This window comes from Galeopterus variegatus, unplaced genomic scaffold (assembly GCF_000696425.1).
Source record: "Galeopterus variegatus unplaced genomic scaffold, G_variegatus-3.0.2 Scaffold718, whole genome shotgun sequence".
Classification (NCBI taxonomy): domain Eukaryota; kingdom Metazoa; phylum Chordata; class Mammalia; order Dermoptera; family Cynocephalidae; genus Galeopterus; species Galeopterus variegatus.
Window position 1 is genome coordinate 25,091 of NW_007726829.1, and position 24,240 is coordinate 49,330.

Below are 24,240 nucleotides of genomic sequence, written 5' to 3' on the forward strand. Positions count from 1 at the left end.
GCCCTGTACCCTTGAGACCCCCACACATCCTCCAGCTGGGGTTCTGATGCAGTATTCTCTCTCCTCCTTCTCTCACAGGCTTTGAGCTGGGCTTTGCCATGGCCAGCCCCAATGCCCTGGTCCTCTGGGAGGCCCAGTTTGGCGATTTCCACAACACAGCTCAGTGCATCATCGACCAATTCATCTGCCCAGGGCAGGCCAAGTGGGTGCGGCAGAATGGCATTGTGCTGCTGCTGCCTCATGGCATGGAGGGCATGGTGAGCCCGTGGCCCCTGCAGACCTAGGACAGCAGAGGGCCTTCCTGAGACCCCAACCCCAAAGGCCGGCACCAGCCTCCCGAGGCCCTGCCTGTGCTTCCCACCCATCTGGATGTGGCCAGCATGCCTGTCCCTTTCCCATCCTCCCCACTCTGGACAAGAAGCAGGGGGTGATGATGCAGACCACTGAGAGACCACCTAGACACACAGACGTCCATGGGACATTCAGTACCTGTTGCCAGCAGCTCAGCCTGCTTGCCCCGCCACACCCTGTTTGGTGCTGTCCTACCACACAAGCCCCCATGTGACACAGTCTTAAAACTCAGATGTGGAAATGATGAGGAGCCAGGCAGTTTGCAGAGGGGAGGGGAAGGAATTGAACTCTGCCATCAGGAGAAAAGATGACCAGGAAGGAGCAAGTAGACTAAGGAAGAGTGGTGCAGAGAGAGCAAACGTATGGGCCTGAACACCCACACTGCCTCATGTGTCTGATTCCAGGGTCCAGAGCATTCCTCCGCCCGCCCAGAGCGGTTCCTGCAGATGTGCAACGATGACCCAGACGTCCTGCCAGTGAGTGGAGCAGATCCTGCCTGCCCCCATCCTGGCCACCCCCAGGGCATCTGCCAGGGACCGTGGGGAGGAACGTCCACTTGGACATCCTGAGGCATCAGACCTCAGTGTTGCCCCTTCCTCTAGCTCGGGAGCTGGAATGGGTGTCTCCCCAAAATGAGAGGCTTCCTCAGAGCCCAGGAGAAAGAAAGCACGGGGACCACTTGCACTCCCTGCCCCTGCGGCTGAAAGCACAGACGCTCTGCGGGAGCCATCAGCATGAGCTCCAGGCACGCTGTCTCTGCTCGGACTCACAGACTCCTAGGGGAGAGGACTTTGGGGTGATTTCAGTGAAACTCTAAGAGCTCGTAGGAAACTATTGGGAGTCAGTTTCTTTGGGTGGAAGCAGCTTTCAGAGAAATAGGATGGATGAAGCAGGACTAAGATCTAGGGTGTGAGGCTGGCAGCTGAGCCTGCTGGACTTGCTCTCCTTAGTGTCCACTCGTGTCTCCAGGTGAGTTGGGCACCTGAGGATGGGGCTGTGGAGCCTCCTGAGGCTTCCTGCCCCCAGACGCTTCACATGGCAGAAGGCTCAGTGCTGCCTCCGGCCATGTCGTTCCTTCCTTGCAGGACCTCACGGAAGCCAACTTTGACATCAATCAGCTGTACGACTGCAACTGGGTTGTTGTCAACTGCTCCACCCCTGGCAACTTCTTCCATGTGCTGCGACGCCAGATCCTGCTGCCCTTCCGAAAGCCGGTCAGTGGTGGGGTCCCCCTTGCTCAGGCAAGGCCTGGCCTGAGGATGAGCCCAGGGCCCTAGCCCTGCTATGCTGGTTCAGGGAAGGGCTCTTCTGAGCACCTCTTGCTTGGGATTGGCTAGGTGGCAACTGCAAGGGGGATGTGGACAAGACACCTCGTCAGGGTGCCCCTACCCCATACACAGTGCTGCCGCCAGAGGACCACATGTCCTCTTTGCCCAAGCTGGGTCCTCCCATGCTACAGAGTTGTCAGAGCTGGGAAGGATGACATGTGAGCAGGTGGTCATTGGGGGTGCTGAGCTCTGGAAGAGAGGGGAGCCCTGGCAGGGTCCTAGGGAGTGCAAGGTCCCCAGGAAGCAGCCCCTGAGCTGGGTGTGGAAGGGTGAGTAGGAACTCGGTGGACAGACGAGTGGGAAAAGTGATCCAGCAGGAGGAAGTGTGGGGAGGGCATAGGGAGAACACCCTTCTGCCCTGGGATGCTGGGGGGGGCGTGCGGGAGGCAGGCCTCAGAGCAGGCCAGGACAGGGCCGAAGGGAGTGGACGCCCAGCCAAGGGAGGCGGACAGCGGGGAAATTGGTCATCTTTTTTTCTCCTCTGCTTCTTCTTCTTTTTTTTTTTTTTAAAAAAAAGATGACCAGTAAGGGGATCTTAACCCTTGACTTGGTGTTGTCAGCACCACGCTCTCCCAACTGAGCTAGCCGGCCATTCCTATATAGGGATCTGAACCCGTGGCCTTGGTATTATCAGCACCGCACTCTCCCAAGTGAGCCACGGGCTGGCCCTTCTCTGCTGCTTCTGATGTGAGTCTTCCATCGAGAGCTGGGAGGACAGGTGGCCATGTTCCCTATCCTGAAGGTTGAGGCATGGGCAGCCCCTCACTTTTGACCTTCCTTCTGGAATCTAAAACCCGGTCCCTGGGTTCTGGTCAGTTAGCTCACTCGGTAGAGTGTGGTACGATAACAGCAAGGTTATGGGGTTTGGATCCCCATGCTGGCCACCCACCAAAAAATAAATAAATAAATAAAATCACCTGGCAGGAATACATCAACATGTAAATGTTTTTTCAAAATAAAATAAATGAATAAAACCCGGTCCATCACGAGCTATTGTTCTGTATTTCAGTTAATCATCTTCACTCCAAAGTCCCTGCTGCGCCACCCTGAGGCCAGAACCAGCTTTGACGAGATGCTTCCAGGTTGGTGTGCAGGAGATCCTTGGGGGGTTGGTAGGTTTGGGGGTTCTTTGCTACTGCTCTACGGGGCTTGTGGGGCTTATGTTTATGGATTTTACTGTGACTCTTGCCACACTTTTTTTTGTTGTTGTTGTTGGCTGGCTGGTACAGGGATCGAACCTGGACCTTGGTGTTAACAGCACCACACTCTAACCAACTGAGCGAACCCACCAGCCATTCTTGCTACATTTTTGGTCTCAGGGTAAAGACTGATGATAACAGATGTGGAAATCACAGCTTGCATGTGAGTTAGTCTAAGGATGTTTCATGTCCAGTTGGGGGGCTGCTGCCTCTCGCCTGTGGGTGCCCCCCGGACTCCATTAGAAGCAGTGAGTGAGTCAGATTGAGAATTGGTGCCACTGCCTGTGGCCTTTTCCTGCAGGCATGTGGCAGCTCACCTCAGGCTCAGAGACCCAGGCTCCAACACAGGTCCTTTGGGACAGAAGGAAAGACACTGGGGGGCAGGGCCCTGCCAAGTAACACACTGCCTGTGCTTGTGTGAACCTAGCCTGTGGCATTGAGATCTCCCTGTGCACAGTGGACAGCAGGTGGTTGACACAGCCACTGGTGTCCCAGATATCCCCAGGGCTCACAGGTCGAGGAAGCCCTCTTCTTCCTAGCCATCAAGCCCCCTATAGTCTTTGGTTAAAGCAAACCCCATGTTTGTTTACTCTCAGAGTATTTTGATATACATAAAATTTACCATTTTAACCATTTTTAAGTGCGTAGTTCACTGGCATTAAGTACATTCACATTGTGTACAACCATCCCCGCTGTTCATCTCCAGAAACTTTTCATCTTCCCAGACTGAAACTCTGTCCCTGTCAAACACTAACTCCATTTCCCCCCTACCCAGCCCCTGACAACCAGCTTCCTACTTTCTACTTCTATGCATTTGACTACACTAGGAACCTCATATAAGTGGAATCAGAGAGTATTTGTCCTTTTGTGACTGGCTTGTCTCGTTCAGCATAATGTTCTCAAGGTCCATCAGTGTTGTAGCATGTCAGAATTTCCTTCCGTTTTAAGGCTGAATGGTATTCCATTGTGTATACACCACATTTTGTTTATCCATTCGTCTGTCATTGGACACTTGTGTTGCTTCCACATTTTAGCTGTTGTGAATAATCCTGCTATGAACATGGTGTAGAAATATCTCCTCAAGACCCTGCTTCCAATACTTTTGGGTATGTACGCAGTACTAGAATTGCTGCATCATGTAGTAATCCTATGTTAACTTTTTGAGGAGCCACCAAACTGTTTGCCACAGTGGCTACACCATTTTTCATCGCACCAACAGTGCATAAGGGCTCCAATTTCCCACATCCTTGTCAACACTTAATATTTTGAGGTAGCCATCCTAATGGAGTGAGATGGTGTCTCGTTGTGGTTTTGATTTACATTTCTCTCATAATTAGTGACGTTGAACATCTTTTCATGTGCTTATTGGACATTTGTATATCTTCTTTGGAGAACAGTTTATTCAAATCCTTTGCCCATTTTTAATGCAGTTTGGTTTTTTGTTGTTGAGTCTTAAGAGTTCTCTGTATATTTTGGTTGTTAATTTCTTATCAGATATATTATTTGCAAATATTTTCTCCCGTTCTATAGGTTGCCTTTTTGTTCTGTTGGTAGTGTCTTTTGATGTACAAAAGTTTTTAATTTTCATGAAATCCAATTTGCCAATTTTTTCTTTTGTTGCCTTCGTCTTTGGTGTCATATCCAAGAAATCATTTCTAAATCCATGGCCATAATGCTTTTCCCATGTGTTTTCTTCTAATAATTTTTTAGGTCTCTGATTCACTTTGAATTGATTTTTGTGTGTGGTAGTAGATAAGGGTCCAAATTTTCTTTCATTCTTTTACATATAGATATCCAGTTTTCCCAGCACCATTTATTGAAGACTCCTTTCTCCATTGAATGGTCTTGTCACTCTTGTCAAAAATCATTTGACCACATATGTAAGGATTTATTCCTGTGCTCTTCTGTTCTCTTCCATTGGTCTATATGTCTGTCTTTATGCCAGTACCAAACTGTTTTAATTACTGTAGCTTTGTAGTAAGGTTTTTTTTTTTTTTTTTTTTTTTTTTTTTTTTTTTTTTTTTGTAGTAAGGTTTTTTTTTTTTTTTTTTTGTAGTAAGGTTTTTTTTTTTTTTTTTTTGTAGTAAGGTTTTTTTTTTTTTTTTTTTGTAGTAAGGTTTTTTTTTTTTTTTTTTTGTAGTAAGGTTTTTTTTTTTTTTTTTTTGTAGTAAGGTTTTTTTTTTTTTTTTTTTGTAGTAAGGTTTTTTTTTTTTTTTTTTTGTAGTAAGGTTTTTTTTTTTTTTTTTTTGTAGTAAGGTTTTTTTTTTTTTTTTTTTGTAGTAAGGTTTTTTTTTTTTTTTTTTTGTAGTAAGGTTTTTTTTTTTTTTTTTTTGTAGTAAGGTTTTTTTTTTTTTTTTTTTGTAGTAAGGTTTTTTTTTTTTTTTTTTGTCTTTTTGTCTTTTTTTTGTGACCGGCAACGGATCGCAACCCTCAGTGTCGTGCCCGTACCGGGATCGCAACCCTCGGTGTTGCCCCCGCTCCTCGCTCAGCCATTGAGCGGCCGGTCTATATGTGGGATCCGAACCCTCGGTGGGAGCGCCGCCACGCTTCCCAAGCGGCGCACTGTAGCAGTGTGCCACTGGGCTGGCCCGTAAGGTTTTTTTTTTATTTGTGTTTTGTTTTGGGTTTTTTGGTGGCTGGCCTATATGGGGATCCCAACCCTTGCCCTTGGTGTTGTCAGCACCACGCTCTCCCAAGTGAGTTAACTGGCTAGCATTTTATAGTAATTTTTGAAGTCAGGAAGTGTGACCCCTCTAACTTTTTCTTTCTCAGAACTGTTTTGGTTATTCAGGGCCCCTTGAGTTTCTGTGATTTTTAGGATGGACTTTTCTGTTTCTGCAAAAAACATCACTGGGCTTTTTATAAAGATTACATTGAATCTGTAGATTGCTTTGGATAATGTGGACATCTTAACAATATTGAGTTTTCCAATCCATGAACATGGGATGTGTTTACATTTATTTCTGTTCTCTTTCAACAGTGTTATTTTATAGTTTTCATTGCACAATCTTTCACCTTGGTTAAATTTTTTATTCTTTTTGCTGCTATTGTAAATGGAATTTTTTTTTTTTAATTTCCTTTTCAGGTTGTTTATCATTAATCTATAGAAATGTAACTGAGTTTTGTGTGTTAATTTTTACATCCTGCTACTTTGCTAATTTTATTATTGGTTCTAAGAGTTTTTTAATGCTGTCTTTAAGGTTTTTTCCATATAAGATCACATCACCTACAAAAAGAAATAATTTTACTTTATTTTCAATTTTGATGCCTTTTATTTCTTTTTCTTGCTTAATCACTATGGCTAGAACTTCCAATACTACATTGAATAGAAGTGGTGATAGTGGGCATCCTTGCCTTGTTCCTGATCTTAGAGGAAAAGCTTTCGGTCTGCCACCATTGAGTACGATGTTCACCGTGGGTTTTCATACATGGCCCTTATCATGTTGCAGTCGTTTCCTTCTGTTCCTGGTTTGCTGAGAGTTTTCATCATGAAAGTGGGACTTTTGTTTTGAATCTGATTTCCCTCATCAGCATTGTCCTGTTCTCATGGTCCCCAGTCCTAGCCCCAACCATCTGAATATTTCCTCTGATTGTGTTGAAAATTTTTATATTTGTAAAATCACGAGGAATATGAACAGAGTAGACATGGGATGTTTTAATAGACTTAATTGTCCCAAGTTTGAGACAGACCGTTTTGAAGAATAACCTGGCATTGCTGATATCTGAGGCCAGCCCTGCCCACTGTGTGTTTGTTACACATAATGTGCTTTTCAAAGTGCTCTTGGTCTGAGCAAGTACACAGGCATGGGAGGCTGGCGAGGCAGAAGTATCTCTAACCCCTAGAAACCACACGTCATGGTAGCAGCATGTGGCACAGCCCTGTCTCCTGGGATTCTCTGCTCAAGCACAGGAGCAGGGGGACGGGCCCCAAGAGAAGCAGCCTGGCCATGGGAACTCTCTCCTAGGAACCCACTTCCAGCGAGTGATCCCAGAAGATGGCCCTGCAGCTCAGGACCCAGAGAGCGTCAAGAGGCTTCTCTTCTGCACTGGCAAGGTGTACTATGACCTCACACGAGAGCGCAAGGCGCGGGGCATGGTGGAGCAGGTGGCCATCACAAGGATAGAGCAGGTGAAGGCGGGTGACACCTCAGCCAGGTGTTGGTGTCTGTATTAGTCCCTTTATGTTGTTTATAACAAAATACCTGAAACTGGGTGATTTATAAAGAAAAAAGACATTTATTGTTTATGGTTTCTGAGACTGGAAAGTCCAAAGTCCATCTGTTGGTGGTGACAGTGACCCAGGGGTCTCACATTTCAAGATGGTGGAAGCAGAGAGAGCAGAGAGAGAAAGAGACTCTCCTCTCCTCTTCTTGTAAAGCCCTTAGAACCACGCCCCTGACCACCATTTTTAATCCATTCACTACTACACGGTCCTACAATCCAATCACCTCTTCAAAGCTCCACCTTTCAATTACCATAATAGGATTTCCCACCCTCTTAACAGTCACAGTGGGGACCAAGTTTCTAATACATAAAACTTGGGGGACACAATTCAAGTTTCAGTGAGTTTGGGGGGACATTATTCAGTTCACCACAGTGTCCCTTCTGTGGGGTGACGGGGCTCTGGCGCCTCCACAGAACATCTAGAACATCATTGACTGAGATGGGGACTCCCAGGTCTCTGACCTTCCCCTCCTGGAACAGCCACGGTGAGGTGGCTCCCTCTGGAACAGCAGCCCCCATTGGCCTGACCTGACCTACCTTCAGAATGTCCCTCTCTTAACATGACCCCTGCTCTCTCCCAGCTGTCACCATTCCCCTTCGACCTCCTGCTGAAGGAGGTGCAGAAGTACCCCAGTGCCGAGCTGGCCTGGTGCCAGGAGGAGCACAAGAACCAAGGCTACTACGACTACGTGAAGCCCAGACTCCGGACCACCATCAGCCGTGCCAAGCCCGTCTGGTAAGGCCTTAGGCCAGTGGGCAGTGACCCGGGGTACCTGCTAGACAGGGATGAGGCCAGGTCCCTTGGTGGCCAGCACCCTCACTTCCCCTGTCTCTCCCTCCCTCTCTCTGCCTCTCAGGTATGCTGGCCGGGACCCAGCAGCTGCTCCAGCCACTGGCAACAAGAAGACCCACCTGACAGAGCTGCAGCGCCTCCTGGACACAGCCTTCGACCTGGATGCCTTCAAGAACTTCTCGTAGACATGGCCAGGGGCTGCTTGGGTCGCTGCCCTCTCCACGCTACGACCACCCCTCGCTTCTCAACTAAAGATTAGAGCCTCAGCGCCGCCCATGCCTCTCTCCCTCCCACTGTGCCGCACACGTCCCCACTTTCATAGGAATTAGGCTGTTCTCCCCTCGATTGCTTGGCTGCCACGCAGGCCAGATGTTGCCCAGGCTCTGTCGACTTCTGTCATGCTGAGCAGCTTTCATAGAGGCCATGGGGAGTGGTAAGAGGAAAGGAAGCCCCCACAGGATGTCCTTGGAGAGGGTCACCTCTGGCCAGGCCTCTTCCTGCCAACATCACCTCCCAGGGCATGGTCTGGTCCTTGTGACTGCCCGGTGTGCTCACAGTCCTTGTCACCCAGCAAGGCACCAGCATCTTGCAGCTGGGCTAGGGTAGCCTCATCTTCTTGGGGCTGAGCCTTAGAATTGGTGTTGGCGGGGAGCCTGGACCTGGATCTAGCCATAGCTGGCAGAAGGTACCCTCTGCTGTGGAATGACCTTAGCCTGACCTGGCACAGAGAACACAGGTTTGGTCTCTGCAATGTCCATTCTCTGCTGCCCCTTTGAGGGTCCCAGGCTGTGCGTGGGAGCTGAGCATACCCGGCCCACCCTGTCTGGGGTCCAGCAGCACTGAAGCCCACAGGGCCTGTGCATGGCCAGGAAGCCCCACTCAGGTTCCTGCACCGGGGCGCTGGCTGCTCCGTATCAGTCCTGCTGACCCTCCACCTACCCCTGCCTCCCTTGGCACCCCATCACTCTTCTTTCTTTCTGCTATTTCCTTTTAACCCAATGGAGACTTTGTGATGCATCATTTTCTTTGCTGTGCCAAAGCAGGTCAGAAGATGGAGAGGAGGGGTGGGGGCAAGGGGGAGGGCGTGGCCAAGGGGCCAGCTGCCCTTCATCCATCACTTTGACCTTCACAGGGACGGATATGATTTATTTATTTTGGTTAAAAAAAAAAAGAACAAAAACAACTTTGCATTGCATTGGCTTGACCCATAAACTAAGTTATCCGTGGTTCTGGTTCTGTCTGCCCTGTCATTCTGTCTGCTCCGCCTTCTCCCCACAGGAATAGAGCTGGGCCAGGCCTCTCCTAACCTTCCTGGAAGCAGCCCCTTCACCGTCCCCTGCCGGCTACACAGGCTGAGGGCCCCCGCCCCACGGCCCCCTGCAACTCCCCTACACATGACAGTGGCCATCCTCATAAGCACAGTGGAGCCTGCCTGGGCCACCAGATTGCCTTTGGGGCACCCTGTTTCTGAGCCTGCCCTGCTCTCAGGTCCCTCTTCCCCACTCCACCTGAAAAGAAGCACTGTGCACTCTGTGCTTCCGTGTTGAGCCAGTGTGCCTGGTGGGCTAACCCTAGCAACACAGTTATTAGTTACTGCCCCCTAAAGCCCAAGCAGCTCATCTAACTTGGAGATGAGACCCCACCACCACCATGAACCAACCCCCCCACCCCCAGCACGCCAGCATGGCCCTGGGTTCCCTCTGGCCAGGAGCCCACTGCCTTCAACCCACAACAAGCCAGGAGTTGGCCTCCTGAGGGGTTGACTGGCTCTTCCACTGAGGAAGAGCTCAGAGAAAGGCCTGGAGGGGGTCCCCAGCCCCTGACTCCAGGCAGCACCTGCCTGGGCCCCATGTTCCTGAAGCCTCTGCTATCCCCTTGTTGCATGGCTTACAGCATGACCACCGGTCCATACCAGGTAGGGTGAGGCCTGGTGTCAGAGAAAACAGCCACCACCTGCCCCCAGAGCTGCAGAGGGTGGGATAAACCTGTGCTGTCTGCCCACAGCCACACAGCCTCCCTGCACTGCAGGAGGCTGCCAGGATAAGGGGTTGATCAGAGCATTATGGAAATTGCCGTGGTGTCTGGAAAGCCTTCTGGCCCCTGTCTTGCACAGAAGAGCTCACCATAAACACCACCGACTCTGTCCTGCCATCTGGGTGGTGAGCCAGGGTTTCACTGTTTCACTCCAATCCAAAGACCTTTTGGAAGATGGCTTCAGGGTGGGCTGCAGAGAGTAGCCAGGGAGGCAGAACACCTGGAGGAGCGGAGACCAGATGGCTCAGGGGCCCAGAGCACCTCCTGGGGAGTGGGGGCTTGAGTTGATTCCTGAAGTGGCTCAGCATGGTGACCATTATGTTGCCGGCCATGGGCCCTTCTGGTGGGAGTTATGACCATGGAATGGGCATGGCTTCTCTGGAAGCTGCTGAAGTAAAGGGGGTGGTCTGCAGCCCTGAGCACCCCACAAGGAGAATGGGCCTTTGTAAAGGCACCGGAAAGATCAGAGACAATCAGACACACTGGACCAGATGCCGCTGCCAAGGGGGATTTTAGTGCCTAAGTGACATGGCACTCACAGTACATCATGCAAATGGTTTTCTAGTTAGTTTTGGTCTTCTTCAGTTTTTAATTGCCCCCTTTTCTAAAGTTAGAAAGGAAATATTGTCAGAAGGCAGCAGCTCCACCCTGTCTAGGGAGCATCCTGTGTGTTTAGATGAGATTTCAATGGGTTAGGACCTGTGCGTGTGCGTGTGTGGACAGAACAGAGTGGTGTTGGGTGGTGGCCCTGGGGTAGCGACACGGATTTAGCAGGTGTGGTGCTGGGTGTGCGAGGCAAGGTGTGGGCTGGATCACAGACTGTGCTGCCTCTGGGCCTTGTGCCAGCTCACCTCTGCACCCACATGGTTCTTTGCTTGAGCTGACAGGACATGCAAATGTGTTTTCAGTACAGGGAGACCTTGTTCTGGTCACGGGAGAGTCAGGAGCAGAGCCGTTCAGCCCCCTGGGACTCATCCCCAAGGCTCTGATGGGACGTGGAGAGCCTGCCTGACCCATGTTACCATCAGGCAGGACCAGAGTCTAGGCCAGATATGGCTTCCTTGTGCTTTTCTTTTTTTTCTTTTTTTCCTTTTTTTGTCTTTTGTCGTGACCGGCAACGGATCGCAACCCTCAGTGTCGTGCCCGTACCGGACCGGGACCGGCAACGGGATCGCAACCCTCGGTGTTGCTCCCGCACCTCGCTCAGCCAGTGAGCGGCCGGTCTGTATGTGGGATCCGAACCCTCGGCGGGAGTGCCGCCGCACTTCCCAAGTGGCGCACTGTAGCAGTGCGCCACCGGGCCGGCCTTCCTTGTGCTTTTCTGAATTAAAGGACCCGACATACCTGAACCAGACATAAGACAAGTTGGTGAGCCATCAGCTTGCTCCGGGAGGGAAGCTTTAGAGGCAGGCCAGAGAGCTTGCAGTACTCCCCCCCAGTCCCCCATCCCAGTAGTGACACCTGTGCCACCCCTAGCAGCAGGTAGGGCAGGGTGAGGGTCAGGGCCAAAGTCTGGACCCCGAGGGCTGATGCCTCACTGCAGAGGCATCAGCAGCTGCATGGACTCAGCTCAGTCTGAGGACCAGTACTGTCCAGTGGTGGCCAGGTGACAGCTGAGGCTTCACTCCATCCCGTGCTGGTGCTGAGGTGTCCGGATCTGAGGAAGGAGAGGAGGCTGCAGCCCCCTGGTGTAAATGGAGTTGGAATTAATGTCCACCGCTGCTTCAGTCCTAACCTTCCTGGGACAATGAGCTCCGCATCAGGACTGTATTCATCTGGGATTAGACTGAACAGAGATGGTAGAAAATTTCCCTCTTCAGGATTCCTTGATCCTCCAACCAGAGTGTCTCCTCACAGGGATCCCTGCTCGGCCAGCTCTGGTGTCTGTGCTGTCACACCTGACTCTTCGTTAGGGACTTCCCCCAGTGTAGGTCAGAGCCAGGGGTTCTGTCCACAGTGCCTGCGGGGGCTGCTCTTGCCCTCCCCCGCCGTATTCCTCTCCCCTGGGCCTCACCCTCTTCCCAGGCCCTCGTCCTCCTTATGAGCCCCCTTACCTTCCCCAAGCCCATGGGCTCGGCCCCAGCATGGTCCCAGGTTGCTCTAGGAACCTGTCTTAGCCCCAGGTGCCAAGTCTGCCCAGGCCCCTGCTCAGAGGGTCACCACCTCCCCCCCAGGACTCCTGCTGGTGGGGGTGGGGGTGGGGGTCATCAGCCTTAGGAACCGCAGAGACCTTGTCTCCTCTCCAGCCCTCTCCAGCCCACAGCTGGACTCCAGCTAGGTCCTTGCCTGCCCTTGGAGGCCCTTGGCCTGGACACCCTCGGCTGAGTCCCTTCCCTGCCAGATCTCTGTCCTGCCCATCTAGGAAACCAGCCCTAGTGGGAAAAGCTGCTGCTGAGCAGCCCAGGAGATTCCCCCATCCCACCTGCCACCCTGGCCAGGTGTGTGCAGCTTGAGGGGAGCTCCAGGAGGCAGGACCATTCCCTCTGTGTAGGACCCTTCTATCGCATTCCCCTGGGGTTTCCTCTGCCCCCCCTCCCCCCCAGTCCTGAAGTTTATGAGAACAGGGTTTAGCACCTAAGTTCAATGAGGCGTCTGGGCTATGGATCAAGGAACAGTTTTGCTTAGTTTGGGAGTTAGTAAAGCCTCAGGGCCCCATTTGTCACAGCCAGAGGCCAGGGAAGGAGTGTAAACAGGGAGCTTCGTGACCAGGTTGGCATGTGCAAAGGCCCTGGTGGTCCGTTACCTGCACCAGAGGTATTGGAGGAAAATGGGTGGGGCTTAGAGACCCAGGTGAGGTTGAACCAGGGGCAGCAGGGAGACAGATGTCAGGAGGCTTGCCCTCTGCCTTCCCCTCCACAATGTGGAAGCGGGAGACAGCAGTTGGAGAAGTGAGGAGGGGGAGGCTGAATTTGAAGGCTTTGCAACATCCAGGTGGGAATGTCAGGGAGGCCATCAGATATACGGATCAGAGCAGGGGGGTTGTGCTCCGAGCCATCTGTGCATGGGAGTCCTGACTCCTGGGACTGAAGAAGACAGTGGGAAAAAGGAGGGGAGGGGGCAGGGCCAGGACAGCCAACCCATGCACCCTGCAGAGCAGGAGCCGAGTCTACATTTCCCAGAGGACTCCTTTTTCTCCCTCCCCACCCACCCCCATCTTGTCCCATCCCTAGATTTTCCTCATCAACCAGGCCAGTAACCTGGCAGTGCTGCTCGGCATCCCGTAACTTTCATCCCTCCCCTCCTACAGAGACAATCTCGTCACTGCAGAATGATCTCCTGCGAACTCAGATTGGATCCTGTCTGTCCCCTGTAGAAAGTCAACAGCTCTCCTTCATTGGTAGTCTGGTTACTTAGTGAGCCCTCCTCCCCTCCTCGTAGATGCTCCAGGCTGCCCAGAGCTCCGCAGTACTAGAGAGGAGCTGGGGGACGCCCCTTCCTGGTCTCACTCCCTCTGCCTGGAGTCCCTTTCCCTGCCTTGTCCCTCCCAGCCCAGTGCATCACCCAGGAGCTACGGAGTGTCCCTGCCCCTGGCTTGCTGGTGTCAGCCACAGTACCTGGCACATGGACTCCCCCTTGTCTGTTGAATTTGCCCTCCTTAGATGGAGACTAGAGACTGGGCAGAAAGGCCGGCAATAAGGGAAAGGGAGAACTTTGGCCATCGTATGTGGAAGTGACTACGAGCTTCTTCATTCCAATACTCAATGCCACAGCCCCCTGGACCCATGAGCAAGGTCCTTCCTGGGTTTCCCTCAGCGCCCCTCCCACACCTCCTCCAGGCCACATGGGCCAAGGCCTGGCCGCTCGCCAGGCACTGGGGACAGAAGTGAGTGCAGGGGAGGACAGCAGGCGGCGGGCTGAGCAGCCACAAGGTGCTGCAAACATTGTCTTTTTCCTGGATGTTCTAAGCACCTTCTCCTTCCAGCCCCCTCCCCAGGGCTGGTCACTTCTGCTTCCCCGCAGGGACCTCCCAGAGCCTAAACCAGCTGGACTCCTCAGATGCCCCTGATGGTTTTCTCACCTCCAAAACCAGCTTTGCCTCTGTCATCCCGCGTCCTCCTTCCCCCACAGTCCCCCTCAGTCTTCACTTTGTGGCTGTTGCTTGTTGTTTTGTTCGTAGATCACCTTCTGGCTGCCCAGCTAGGATTTAGTACTGAGATGTCACATTCCAGTTACTCACTGATTAGCAAAGTTAACTAGTTGGTTGTTAACTTTTTGATGCTCTGGCAGATGTCAGGCAATGGGAAATGGCACTAAGTAAGAAGGTAACGTCCTCGCCCTGGAGACCTCACAGAGAAGCCACACAAGGCCACAAGACACAGCCTATGTGGGCACACATACATATACACCGCAGACAGACTGCACGTGCCGCACAGGTGGGATACACACAGGTCGGTCAGGACAGGGCAGTGGCGAGCAGATGAGTCAAGGGCATCAGGTTGACCTGAGAAGGTTCCGAGGAGGGGATTTTTCAGTGGATCTTTCCGTGAGGCAGGGAAGGTTTGTTGTGGGCACTGCAAGCAGGAGGCCATGCCCATGCCATGAGCAGGCTTGTGACAGCTGGGAGAACACAGGCCACTTGCTATAGGACATGAGGGCCATTAGATAAAGGAACCCAGGGGGTGAGAAAGTCCCAGAGCATCCAGGAAGGAGTTTGCATCTGGATCATGTGACTGTTGACAGTGAGGCTGGGAAATGGAGAAGAAAGGACAGAGGGTAAGGGCAGGTCTCGATGGGCCTCTTTGGGAGGGGAGGGGTGCCACACTGGACAGGCCCGCCAGGCACGCTTCACCTGCAGACCCCCACAGGGCACCATGCACAGACAGGCCTTGCCGAAAGGGGCTTGCATGCGGGCAGTTGATGGACAGGTATTGAGGGACAGGTGGGGAAGCTGGCACAAAGACCAAGGCCTCCCTGGGCTGGAAGAGGACCTGGGGCTGGCCATGTTGCCCACCAATGCACATTCGTCCTCTCGGGGTGGCCTGGAGTGTGCCCCCTCGGCCTGAGCCTGTCCCCACAGCCCTGGCTGGGCTGGCTGCACTGTTTAAATGAGACAGTCTCTGATATAGTGAGTGAAGCAAAGACCCAGAGTCCGTAGCGGTTCTCAAAGGGAGGTCTGCGAACCCCCGGAGCTGAGGCCCTGTCGGGGTCAGCGAGGTCACAGTGGACCTTACTTGCACAGATAGTGAAAAGGAAAGGTGCCTGCAGATCTGCTGGCGCCCGGCACTGAATTGAAACAGCTTCTGTCACCTTCCTCCCCACCATGCCCGCCAGGACCATTAATAAAAGCAATTAACTAAAACTGCCGGTTTCACTTAAGAATGTCCTTGACGAAGCAACACGATTATTAATTTATTAAATCTCTACCCTTAAGTGCACATCTTTTAATATTCTTTGTGACAAAAGGGGAAAGGAAACACCAGGTACTGAAGCCTGAATGTCACTACTGGGAAAGGCACTTGCGGTCACCCGCCTTCAACTAGCACCATTCTCACAGCGCACCCTTTCTGCTTGGCAGGACAACTGACAAGCTGTAGTTATTCACACCTGGTATTTGGTGAAATTTAATCGAAAAGAAAGGAAGCGAGGCTGCCGCTTCAAGAAAAACAATTGACAGTATTTGTTACCAATGATAAAATTCAAGCTTTTGTGAGAAAATTAGGATTTCAGAAAATTTGTCTCCACCACCATGATCTTACCGGTTTCCCCGTTCTTAAAGACTTTTCTGATGAGTTTGGTGGTGATATGAACATGTAATTTTTTGATATAGTATACCGAAATGTGTCAGAATTTGGAAGATTTATATGACTCCGGAAATCAATACTTCAAATGACAAATGCATGGTATTAGAAAATCACACATGTATAAGTCCATTGAGAATTCAAGACAGGCCAATGACTGTTCGTGTAATCGGTACAAAATGTTCATCAGTGTGGGCTCAGGTTCCACCGTGCAACTAACCTTTAAAAAACCGTGACTTGTTGAGTTTTCAGTTGCAAGGAGCTTCTCCCAGCCTGTAGTTTGTCTTCTCATTCTCTTAACAGGGGTTTTCACAGAGCAAAGTTTTTAATTTGGATAAAGTCCTATTTATCGACGTTTCCTTTGAGGAATCATACTTTTAGTGTCAAGTCTAAAAACTCCCTCTGCTTAGCCTTAGATCCCAGACATGTTTCCCTGAAAGTTTCATAGTTTTGCATTCTACATTGTCCGCGATTCATTTTGAAAACTTTTCTATAAGATGCAAAGTTTAGGTGAAAGTTTTTTTTTTATTTTTTGGCCATGGATGTCCATCTGCTCCAGCACCATTTGAAGAAAAGACCATTGTTCCTCCATTTAATTGCTTTTGTACCTTTGTCAAAAATCAGATGGGCATTATCTGTATGGGTCTATTTCTGGGTTTGCTAATCTGTTTATTGATCTTCGTGTCTATCCCTCCACCAATACCACACTATCTTGATTATAGTAGTTATGTAATAAATCTCAAAACCAAGCACACTGATCCCCTTACTGTATACTTTTTCAAAATTCTTTTAGCTGACAACAATGAGATACTACTACACACCTGCTAGAATGGCTAAAATCCCTATCACTGACATCACCAAATGCTGGTGAGGATGTGGAGCAATAAAAACTCATTCATTGCTAGTGGGAATGCACTATGATACAGACATGTTGGAAAACAGGCAGTTTCTTACAAAGCATTCTCTTACAATACAATCTAGCAATCACACGCCTAGGTGTTTACCAAATGAGTTGAAAACTTATGTGCACACAAAACCCTGCACATGAACGTTTACAGATGTTTGGTTCATAATTGGCAAAACTTGGAAGCAACCAAGATGTCCTTCAGTAGATGAGTGGATAAATAAACTATTCCATACAATGGAATATGATTCAGTCATAAAAAAGAAATGATCTATCAAGCCACAATAAGACACACAGGAAACCTAAATGTGTATTACTAAGTGAAAAGTCAATTTGAAAAGGCTACTTATTGTGTGATTCCAACTACATAACATTCTGGAAAAGGCAAAACAATGGAGACAGTAAAAAGATCAGTGGTTACCTGGGGTCAGGGGAGGGAGGAATGAATAGGTGGAGCACAGGGGTTTTTTAGGGCATTAAAACTTCTGTGTAATGCTATAAGGGTAGATATAGGACATTATGCATTTTTCAAAACTCGTAGAACTATACAACAAAAAGAGTGAACCCTAATGTAAACTATAGACCTTAGTTAATAATAGTGTATCAATACTGGTTCATCAATTGTGACAAATGTACCACAAGAACGCATGATGTTAACAGAGGAAATCGTGTGCGGAGGAGGGAAGTAAATGGTGACTCTGTACTTTCTGCTCAATTTTTCTGCACACCTGAAACTGCTATAAAAAATGTCTATTACTTTTTTAAAAATGTTTTACCTATTCTTTTTTTTTTTTTTTTTTTTAAAGATGACCGGTAAGGGGATCTCAACCCTTGGCTTGGTGTTGTCAGCACCACGCTCAGCCAGTGAGCGAACCGGCCATCCCTATATAGGATCCGAACCCGTGGCCTTGGTGTTAGCAGCACCGCACTCTCCCGAGTGAGCCACGGGCCGGCCTATGTTTTACCTATTCTAGTTCCTTTGCTTTTTTGTATAAATTTTAGAATAATCATCTATATTTTCAGAAAACTGGGATTTTAATAGGAATTACATTAAACCTACTTATCAATTTGGGGAGAATTGACATCATTAATGTAGAGTCTTCCAAACCATAAACACCCAATATCTCTAAATTTATATATATGTGTATGTATGGGTGGATGGATGTACATATGCAAACAAATCAAGTTTCTTTCTTTCATACGTATGTTTTATGTGTGTGTATATATGTTTCTTTCTCAACATATCTATGTATTTCTTTCTTTCACCAGCATTTTGTAGTTTTCCCTATAAGTTCTGCACATTTTGTTAGATTTACTCCTAAGTATTTTGTGGATTTTTTTAGCAGTTGTAATTGGTAATATATTTTGAATTTTGGTGTCTACATGCTCAGTGCTAGTATATAGAAATACAGTTGATTTTTGTATGTTTTTCTTGTATCTTGCAACTTTGTTGAACTCACTAATTCTAAGAGTTTTGGGGTTTTTTAAAAAATAGATTCCTTGGGATTTTCTATGTAGACAATAGAGAATCATTTCTATGATTTTTCCTTCTGCCTTCCTGTGGGTTAAACATTTTTTATAATTCCATTTTTATTTATCTATGGTGCTTTTTGACCATTGGTATTTATCTATGGTATAGCTTTTCTATACCATACCTACTGCTTGCTGTAGGTATTATACTGACTTATCACAATCTACTGATGTCATCATTTTACCAGTTCAAGTGAAGTGTGGAAATCTTAACCCCTTTACATCTCTTTACCCTGATCTATTTACAAAATAATTTTCTTTTTTTTTTTTTTTCCACCGGTAAGGGGATCGCAACCCTCAGCACGGTGTTGTCTGCACCACACTCAGCCAGTGAGCGCACCGGCCGTCCCTATATAGGATCCTATATAGGATCCGAACCCGTGGCCTTGGCGCTACCAGCGCCGCACTCTCCCGAGTGAGCCACGGGGCCGGCCCCAAGATAATTTTCTTAAATCCTTCCTCTATGTATCTTTAGAGTCACATCAGACAATGCATAAATTTTTCTTCAACCACCAAACTTAATTTAGAAGATGTGAGAGAAGAAAGTCTATTGCATTTAACTACACTTTTTTTTCTTTTTGTGTTATTTTTTCCTTCTTGATGTTAAGATACATTTTTATAAATTGTTTCCTTTCTGTTTAGCTGTTTTTTCGGGTAGGTCTTCTTGCAAATTCTCTTAGTTTTCTTTCATTTGAGAATGTATTGATTTCCTCTTAATTTCTGAAGGATGTTTTTGCTGGATATAGAATTTGGAGTTGACAGTTATTTTCTTTCAGCACTTAAAAAACATTGTGTCAGGGCCGGGCCCGTGGCGCACTCGGGAGAGTGCGGGGCTGGGTGCACAGCGACGCTCCCGCTGTGGGTTCGGATCCTGTATAGGAATGGCCGGTGCGCTCACTGGCTGAGCGCGGTGCGGGCGACACCAAGCCAAGGGTTGCGATCCCGTTACCGGTCACGAAAAAGACAAAAAAAAAAACATTGTGTCACTTCCTTCTGGCCTCCATGGTTTCTGATGAGGAATCCTCTTTCATATTAATTGTCCTGCTGCTTTGAGTAATTTTTCTTTGTCTTTAGTTTTTAGAAGTTTTCTTATGTGTCTTGGCATTGATGTCTTTGGATTTATTCTCTTTGGGATTTGCTCAGCTTCTTGAGTGTGTAAGTTTATGCTTTTTGTCATATTTGGGAAGTTTTCAGCCATTATGTCATTTCTTTAGGTACTTTTTCAGCTGCTCTCTTTCCCGTCTCCTTCCAAAACTTTTTTTTTTTTTTTTGCAGCTGGCTGTATTGAAATCTGAACCCAAGATCTTGGTGTTGTAAGTCTTTCCAAAACTCTAATTACACAAATATTAGACCTTTCTTTATAGTCCTACATGTCCTTGAAGCTCTGTTTATTTTTGTTTGTGCCTATTTTCTCTCTGTTGTTCAAATTGAGTAATTTCTTTTTTCTTTTCTTTTCTTTTTTTTTTTTTGACCAGTAAGGGGATCATAATCCTCGTCACAGTGTGGTCCGCACCACACTCAGCCAGTGAGCGCACCGGCCATCCCTATATAGGATCCTTTGACCAGTAAGGGGATCATAATCCTCATCACAGTGTGGTCCGCACCACACTCAGCCAGTGAGCGCACCGGCCATCCCTATATAGGATCCAAACCTGCGGCTTCAGCGCTACCAGCGCTGCACTCTCCCAAGTGAGCCACAGGGCTGGCTCCAAATGGAGTAATTTCTATTGTGCTATCTTCCAGTTTCCTGATCCTCTATCTCCTCCATTCTGCCATTGAGCTTATCCATTGAGTTTTTAAAATTTCAGTTATTGCATTTCTTAGCTCTAAAATATCCATTTGGTTCTTCTTTATATCTTCTTTTTTCAATTGATATTTTCTATTTTGTAATTTGTTTCAAGAGTGTATATAATTACTTGTTGAAGCATTTTTATGATGGCTGCTTTAAAATCTTTGTCAGAGAATTCTAACATCTCTGTCATCTTGGTGCTGATATCTATTGACTGTCTTCTTAAGTTTAGTTTGAGATCTTCCTGGGTTGGCATGACACATGATTCTTGATTGAAAACCAGACATTTGGGTATTATGTTATGAGACCGGATCTTATTGAAACCTTGTATTTTAAATAGCTTCTTTTTACACTGAAGGAGATGGAGGTGTTTCTCCTCTTTACCTCAGGTGAGTGCTCCCCACTGGGCCTCCAGTGACACCCCATGAGGGAGGTCTCCTCATTGCTGCCAGGTGTGGTGAGAGTTCCTGCTCCCCACTGGGCCTTCACTTACACTCTCTGACTGGGATGAGCATCTTGCTATTGTGCCCCACGTGGTCTCCACTGACATTTCTAGGGAGGGGATAGCTTCATTACCACTGAGAGGTGGTCAAAGTCCTGGCTGTCCACTAAGCCTCCTCTGACAGCACCCAGCAGGCAGGGGAAGGCTGGATGATGGTGGAGTCTAGGCTCCCCACTCAGCCTTCACTGGGATGGGTGGAGGTGGTGCTGCAGTTTTCTATGGTGTTGGCTGGAGTAGAGCAATTACTATCTAAAAGTTTCTGTCTGGCCAGGCCGCCCCTTCTTGGTCCTCTGGCTAGCAAGAACAGCTTCCTTGGGATGTTTTTGGTCTGCAGCTGTTGGCATTTCTGGGTTTCTGGCTTCTCCAGGGCCCAGTTAAGGACTCAAAAAAAAGACACAGGGAATTTACTGTTGTGTCATTCCTTGGGTTCTGAAGTTCTCAGTCAGTCTTCCTTCTTTTTCCCACTTTTCAGAGTCTTCTTGTTTTATTTATACATAATGTCTAGGGTTTTAGTTGTACTTAGCATGATAAATAGAGAAAATTACATCTAGTCCATCTTTCTGAGAGCAGAAATCTCCCTCAACAATTTTTAAGAGTGTGAAGTTGTCCTGAGACCAAAAATGTGAGAACCATTGACCTAAATGAAAGAAGGAGATAAGATTTCTTTGTTTCTTAGATTCTAGATTTGTCTATTTAGCATCCATTCATCACAGGACCAATTGTATGAACTATATATTTTTATTTATTTATTTATTTTTATTTTTATTTATTTATTTATTTATTTTTCCTTTTTGTCTTTTTTCGTGTCCGGCAATGGATCACAACCCTTAGTGTCGCGCCCGTACCAGGCCGGGACCCGCAACGGGATCGCAACCCTCAGTGTTGCTCCCACACCTCGCTCAGCCAGTGAGCGGCCGGTCTGTATGTGGGATCTGAACCCTCAGCGGGAGCGCCGCCACGCTCCCAAGCGGCGCACTGTAGCAGTGCACCACCGGGCCAGCCCTATATATTTTTATTTTCTATCATCTTGATGCTCTGGCATTTGTGGCCTCCTTGACTGGGGAAAGACTTGCCCCCCACCCCTCGCCCCAGGGCCAGCCAATTCTTATAGAGAGCAAAGGGGTCCCCTGGAATTCACCATCCATATACAAACTAAACAACCCAAAGCCCACACCCCCAACCATCTCCTCTATCAAACCCTTACACACCAAGAGAATATTCCCCCTGCTCTAAATCAACTCAGGCCCAGGTACCAGACAACTTGGGACAGTCTCAATACCCAAAAGCCCACCAGAATTATTCAACTGATCCACCAAGTTGATCTACAGAGTCAACACTATCCTTATCAAAATCCCAGATTTTTTTTGTAGAAATCGACAAGCTGAACGTAAAATCCATAGCAAAATTCAAGATTTGAAAATATTCAACATCCTTTTATGATAATAATGTTCAATAAATTAGGTGTAGAAGGAATGTTCTGTAATACAATAAATGTCATACATGACAAATCCACAGCTAACATCATACTCAATGGTGAAAAGCTGAAAGACTTTCCTCTAAGATCTGGAACAAGGCAAGGATGCCCACTCTCACCACTTCTATTCAGTATAGAAGGAAGTCCTAGCCAGAGCAATTAGGCCAGAGAAAGAAATAAAATGCATCTAAACAGAAAAGGAAGAAGTGAAATTGTCTCTGTTTACTGATGATTTGATGTTGTATATAGAAATCCCTGAAGACTCCACCAAAAAAACTGTTAGAATAAACTAATTCAGTAAAGTTGCAGTACACAAAATTATGATACAAAAATTAGCAGTGTTTATATATACTAACAATGAATGCAAAAGAATTTATGAAAACAATCCTACTTACAGTAACATCAAAAAATTCTTAGGAATAAATTTAACCATGGAGGTGAAAGAGCTGTACACATAAAACTATAAAACATTGATGAAGGAAATTGAGGCAGACACAAATAAATGGAATGATACCCTGTGTTCATGAATTGGAAGAATTAATATTGCCGAAACGTCCATACTACCCAAAACAATCTGCAGATTCAATGCAATCCCTATCAAGATTCCAATGACATTTTTCGCAGAAATAGAAAAAAAATCTGGGCCAGCCCCGTGGCTCACTCAGGAGAGTGTGGCACTGGGAGCACCAAGGCTGTGGGTTTGGATCCTATATAGGGATGGCTGGTGTGCTCACTGGCTGAGCGTGGTGCACACCACACCAGGCCGAGGGTTGCAATCCCCTTACCAGTCAGAAAAAAAAAAGAAAAGAAAAAAAAAATCTTATAATTTGTATGGAACCACAAAATGCTCCACATAGCCAAATCAATCTTCAGCAAAAAGAACAAAACTGGAGGCATCACACTACCTGATTTCAGAATATATTGCAAAGCTATCGTAACCAAAACAGCATGGTACTCTTGTAAAAACAGACACATCAACCAATAGAACAGAACAGAGATCCCAGAAATGAACCCACACATGTACAGTCAATTGATTTTTGAACATGCAGTGGAGAAAGGGCAGTCTCTTCAATAAATGGTGCTGGGAAAACTGGATATCCACATGCAGAAGAATGAAATTAGATGCTTATTTCATACCATATACAAAATTCAACTCGAAATGGATTAAAGACTTAAACATAAGACCTTAAACTATATCTACTAGAAGAAACATGGGGGAAAGTGCCACAACATTGGTCTGGGCAGTGATTTCTTGGATATGACCCCAAAGCACAGGCAACAAAAGCAACACCTAGACAAATGGGATCACATCAAACTAAAAGACTTCTGCACAGCAAAGGAAACATTCAACAGAGTGAAGAGACAACCTGAAGAATGGGAGAAAATGTTTACAAACCATACATCTGATAAAGGGTTAATATCCAAAATATATAAGGAACTTAACTCAATGACAAGAAAATAAATAACCTTGTTAAAACTGGGCAAAAGACTTGAATACACATTTCTCAAAAGAACACATAAAAATGGCTGACAGGTACATGAAAAAATGCTAATGTCAAATCATCAGGGAAATGCAAATTAAAACTATGATGAGATATCACCTCATACCAGTTAAAATGGCTACTTTCAAAAAATTAGGATTTTCTCTTATCTCTGTTACCTCCAGCATAGTGACTCCTGACCCTGTGACTCCAGAAGTACCCTTTGAACCACTGCAGCCCCCAATCATTGAGGGCTTTAGCCCCAGTGTCTACAGCAATCCAGACGGCCCCAAGGAAAAGTTCCTTCATAAGATCTGCAAGAACCCAAAGGCACCCATAGGCTGCCTGAGCCCCATGGCTGCCCTCACCTGAGGCCTACACTGTGTCCACATGGTCACAGACTATGCTCCCAGCTCCTGATGCACACTGGCCACCACCCAGAGCTTCACAGCCTCATCGTCTTGATGGGTCTTCATGCATCCACCATGAAGTCTGAACCCTGAGCTCTTGGCCTGACCTTGGAGGCTCTGGTGAGGTCATTCCAAGACCCAGGAACAATCACAGGCTGTGCCACAGGACTTCCTCCCTCCTCTCTCCTGTGTCTTGAGGGAGGAAGTAACCGATTGTGTAACTGACAAGATTGTTTCAGAAATCCCAGATTGGGTTCAGTTTGGGTGCTGTACACTTCTGTTTGTGCTGCACCTCCTCCATTCCTTCTTAATAAACTCTAACCTAGTTTTTAAAAAAAAGAAAAAAAGATGAAAGATAAGTGCTGGCAAGGATGTGGAGAAAAGGGAAGCCTTGCATGCTGTTGGTGGGAGTGTAAATTAGTACAGCCGTTTTGGAAAACAGTATGGAGGATCTTCAAAAGACTAAAAATAGAACTACCATAT

The 24,240-nt window shown here is 47.5% G+C and overlaps 1 protein-coding gene and 1 non-coding gene across 2 annotated transcripts in view; one reads left to right on the forward strand and one right to left on the reverse strand.

Moving 5' to 3' along the window:
* The window catches only part of OGDH (oxoglutarate (alpha-ketoglutarate) dehydrogenase (lipoamide)), a 32,464-nt gene extending 23,340 nt beyond the window's left edge, over positions 1 to 9,124 (forward strand). Inside the window, exons 13-19 of the mRNA XM_008571773.1 lie at positions 79 to 257; positions 756 to 827; positions 1,437 to 1,565; positions 2,689 to 2,761; positions 6,844 to 7,007; positions 7,684 to 7,838; positions 7,960 to 9,124. Coding sequence (XP_008569995.1) covers positions 79 to 257; positions 756 to 827; positions 1,437 to 1,565; positions 2,689 to 2,761; positions 6,844 to 7,007; positions 7,684 to 7,838; positions 7,960 to 8,080 — 893 coding nt within the window. The 3' untranslated portion in view covers positions 8,081 to 9,124. The remainder of the gene's footprint in view (positions 1 to 78; positions 258 to 755; positions 828 to 1,436; positions 1,566 to 2,688; positions 2,762 to 6,843; positions 7,008 to 7,683; positions 7,839 to 7,959) is intronic.
* On the reverse strand, positions 2,897 to 2,969 carry TRNAN-GUU. The gene has a single exon. It is a non-coding gene; the product is annotated as a tRNA-Asn (tRNA).
* Positions 9,125 to 24,240: the final 15,116 nt, after the last annotated feature.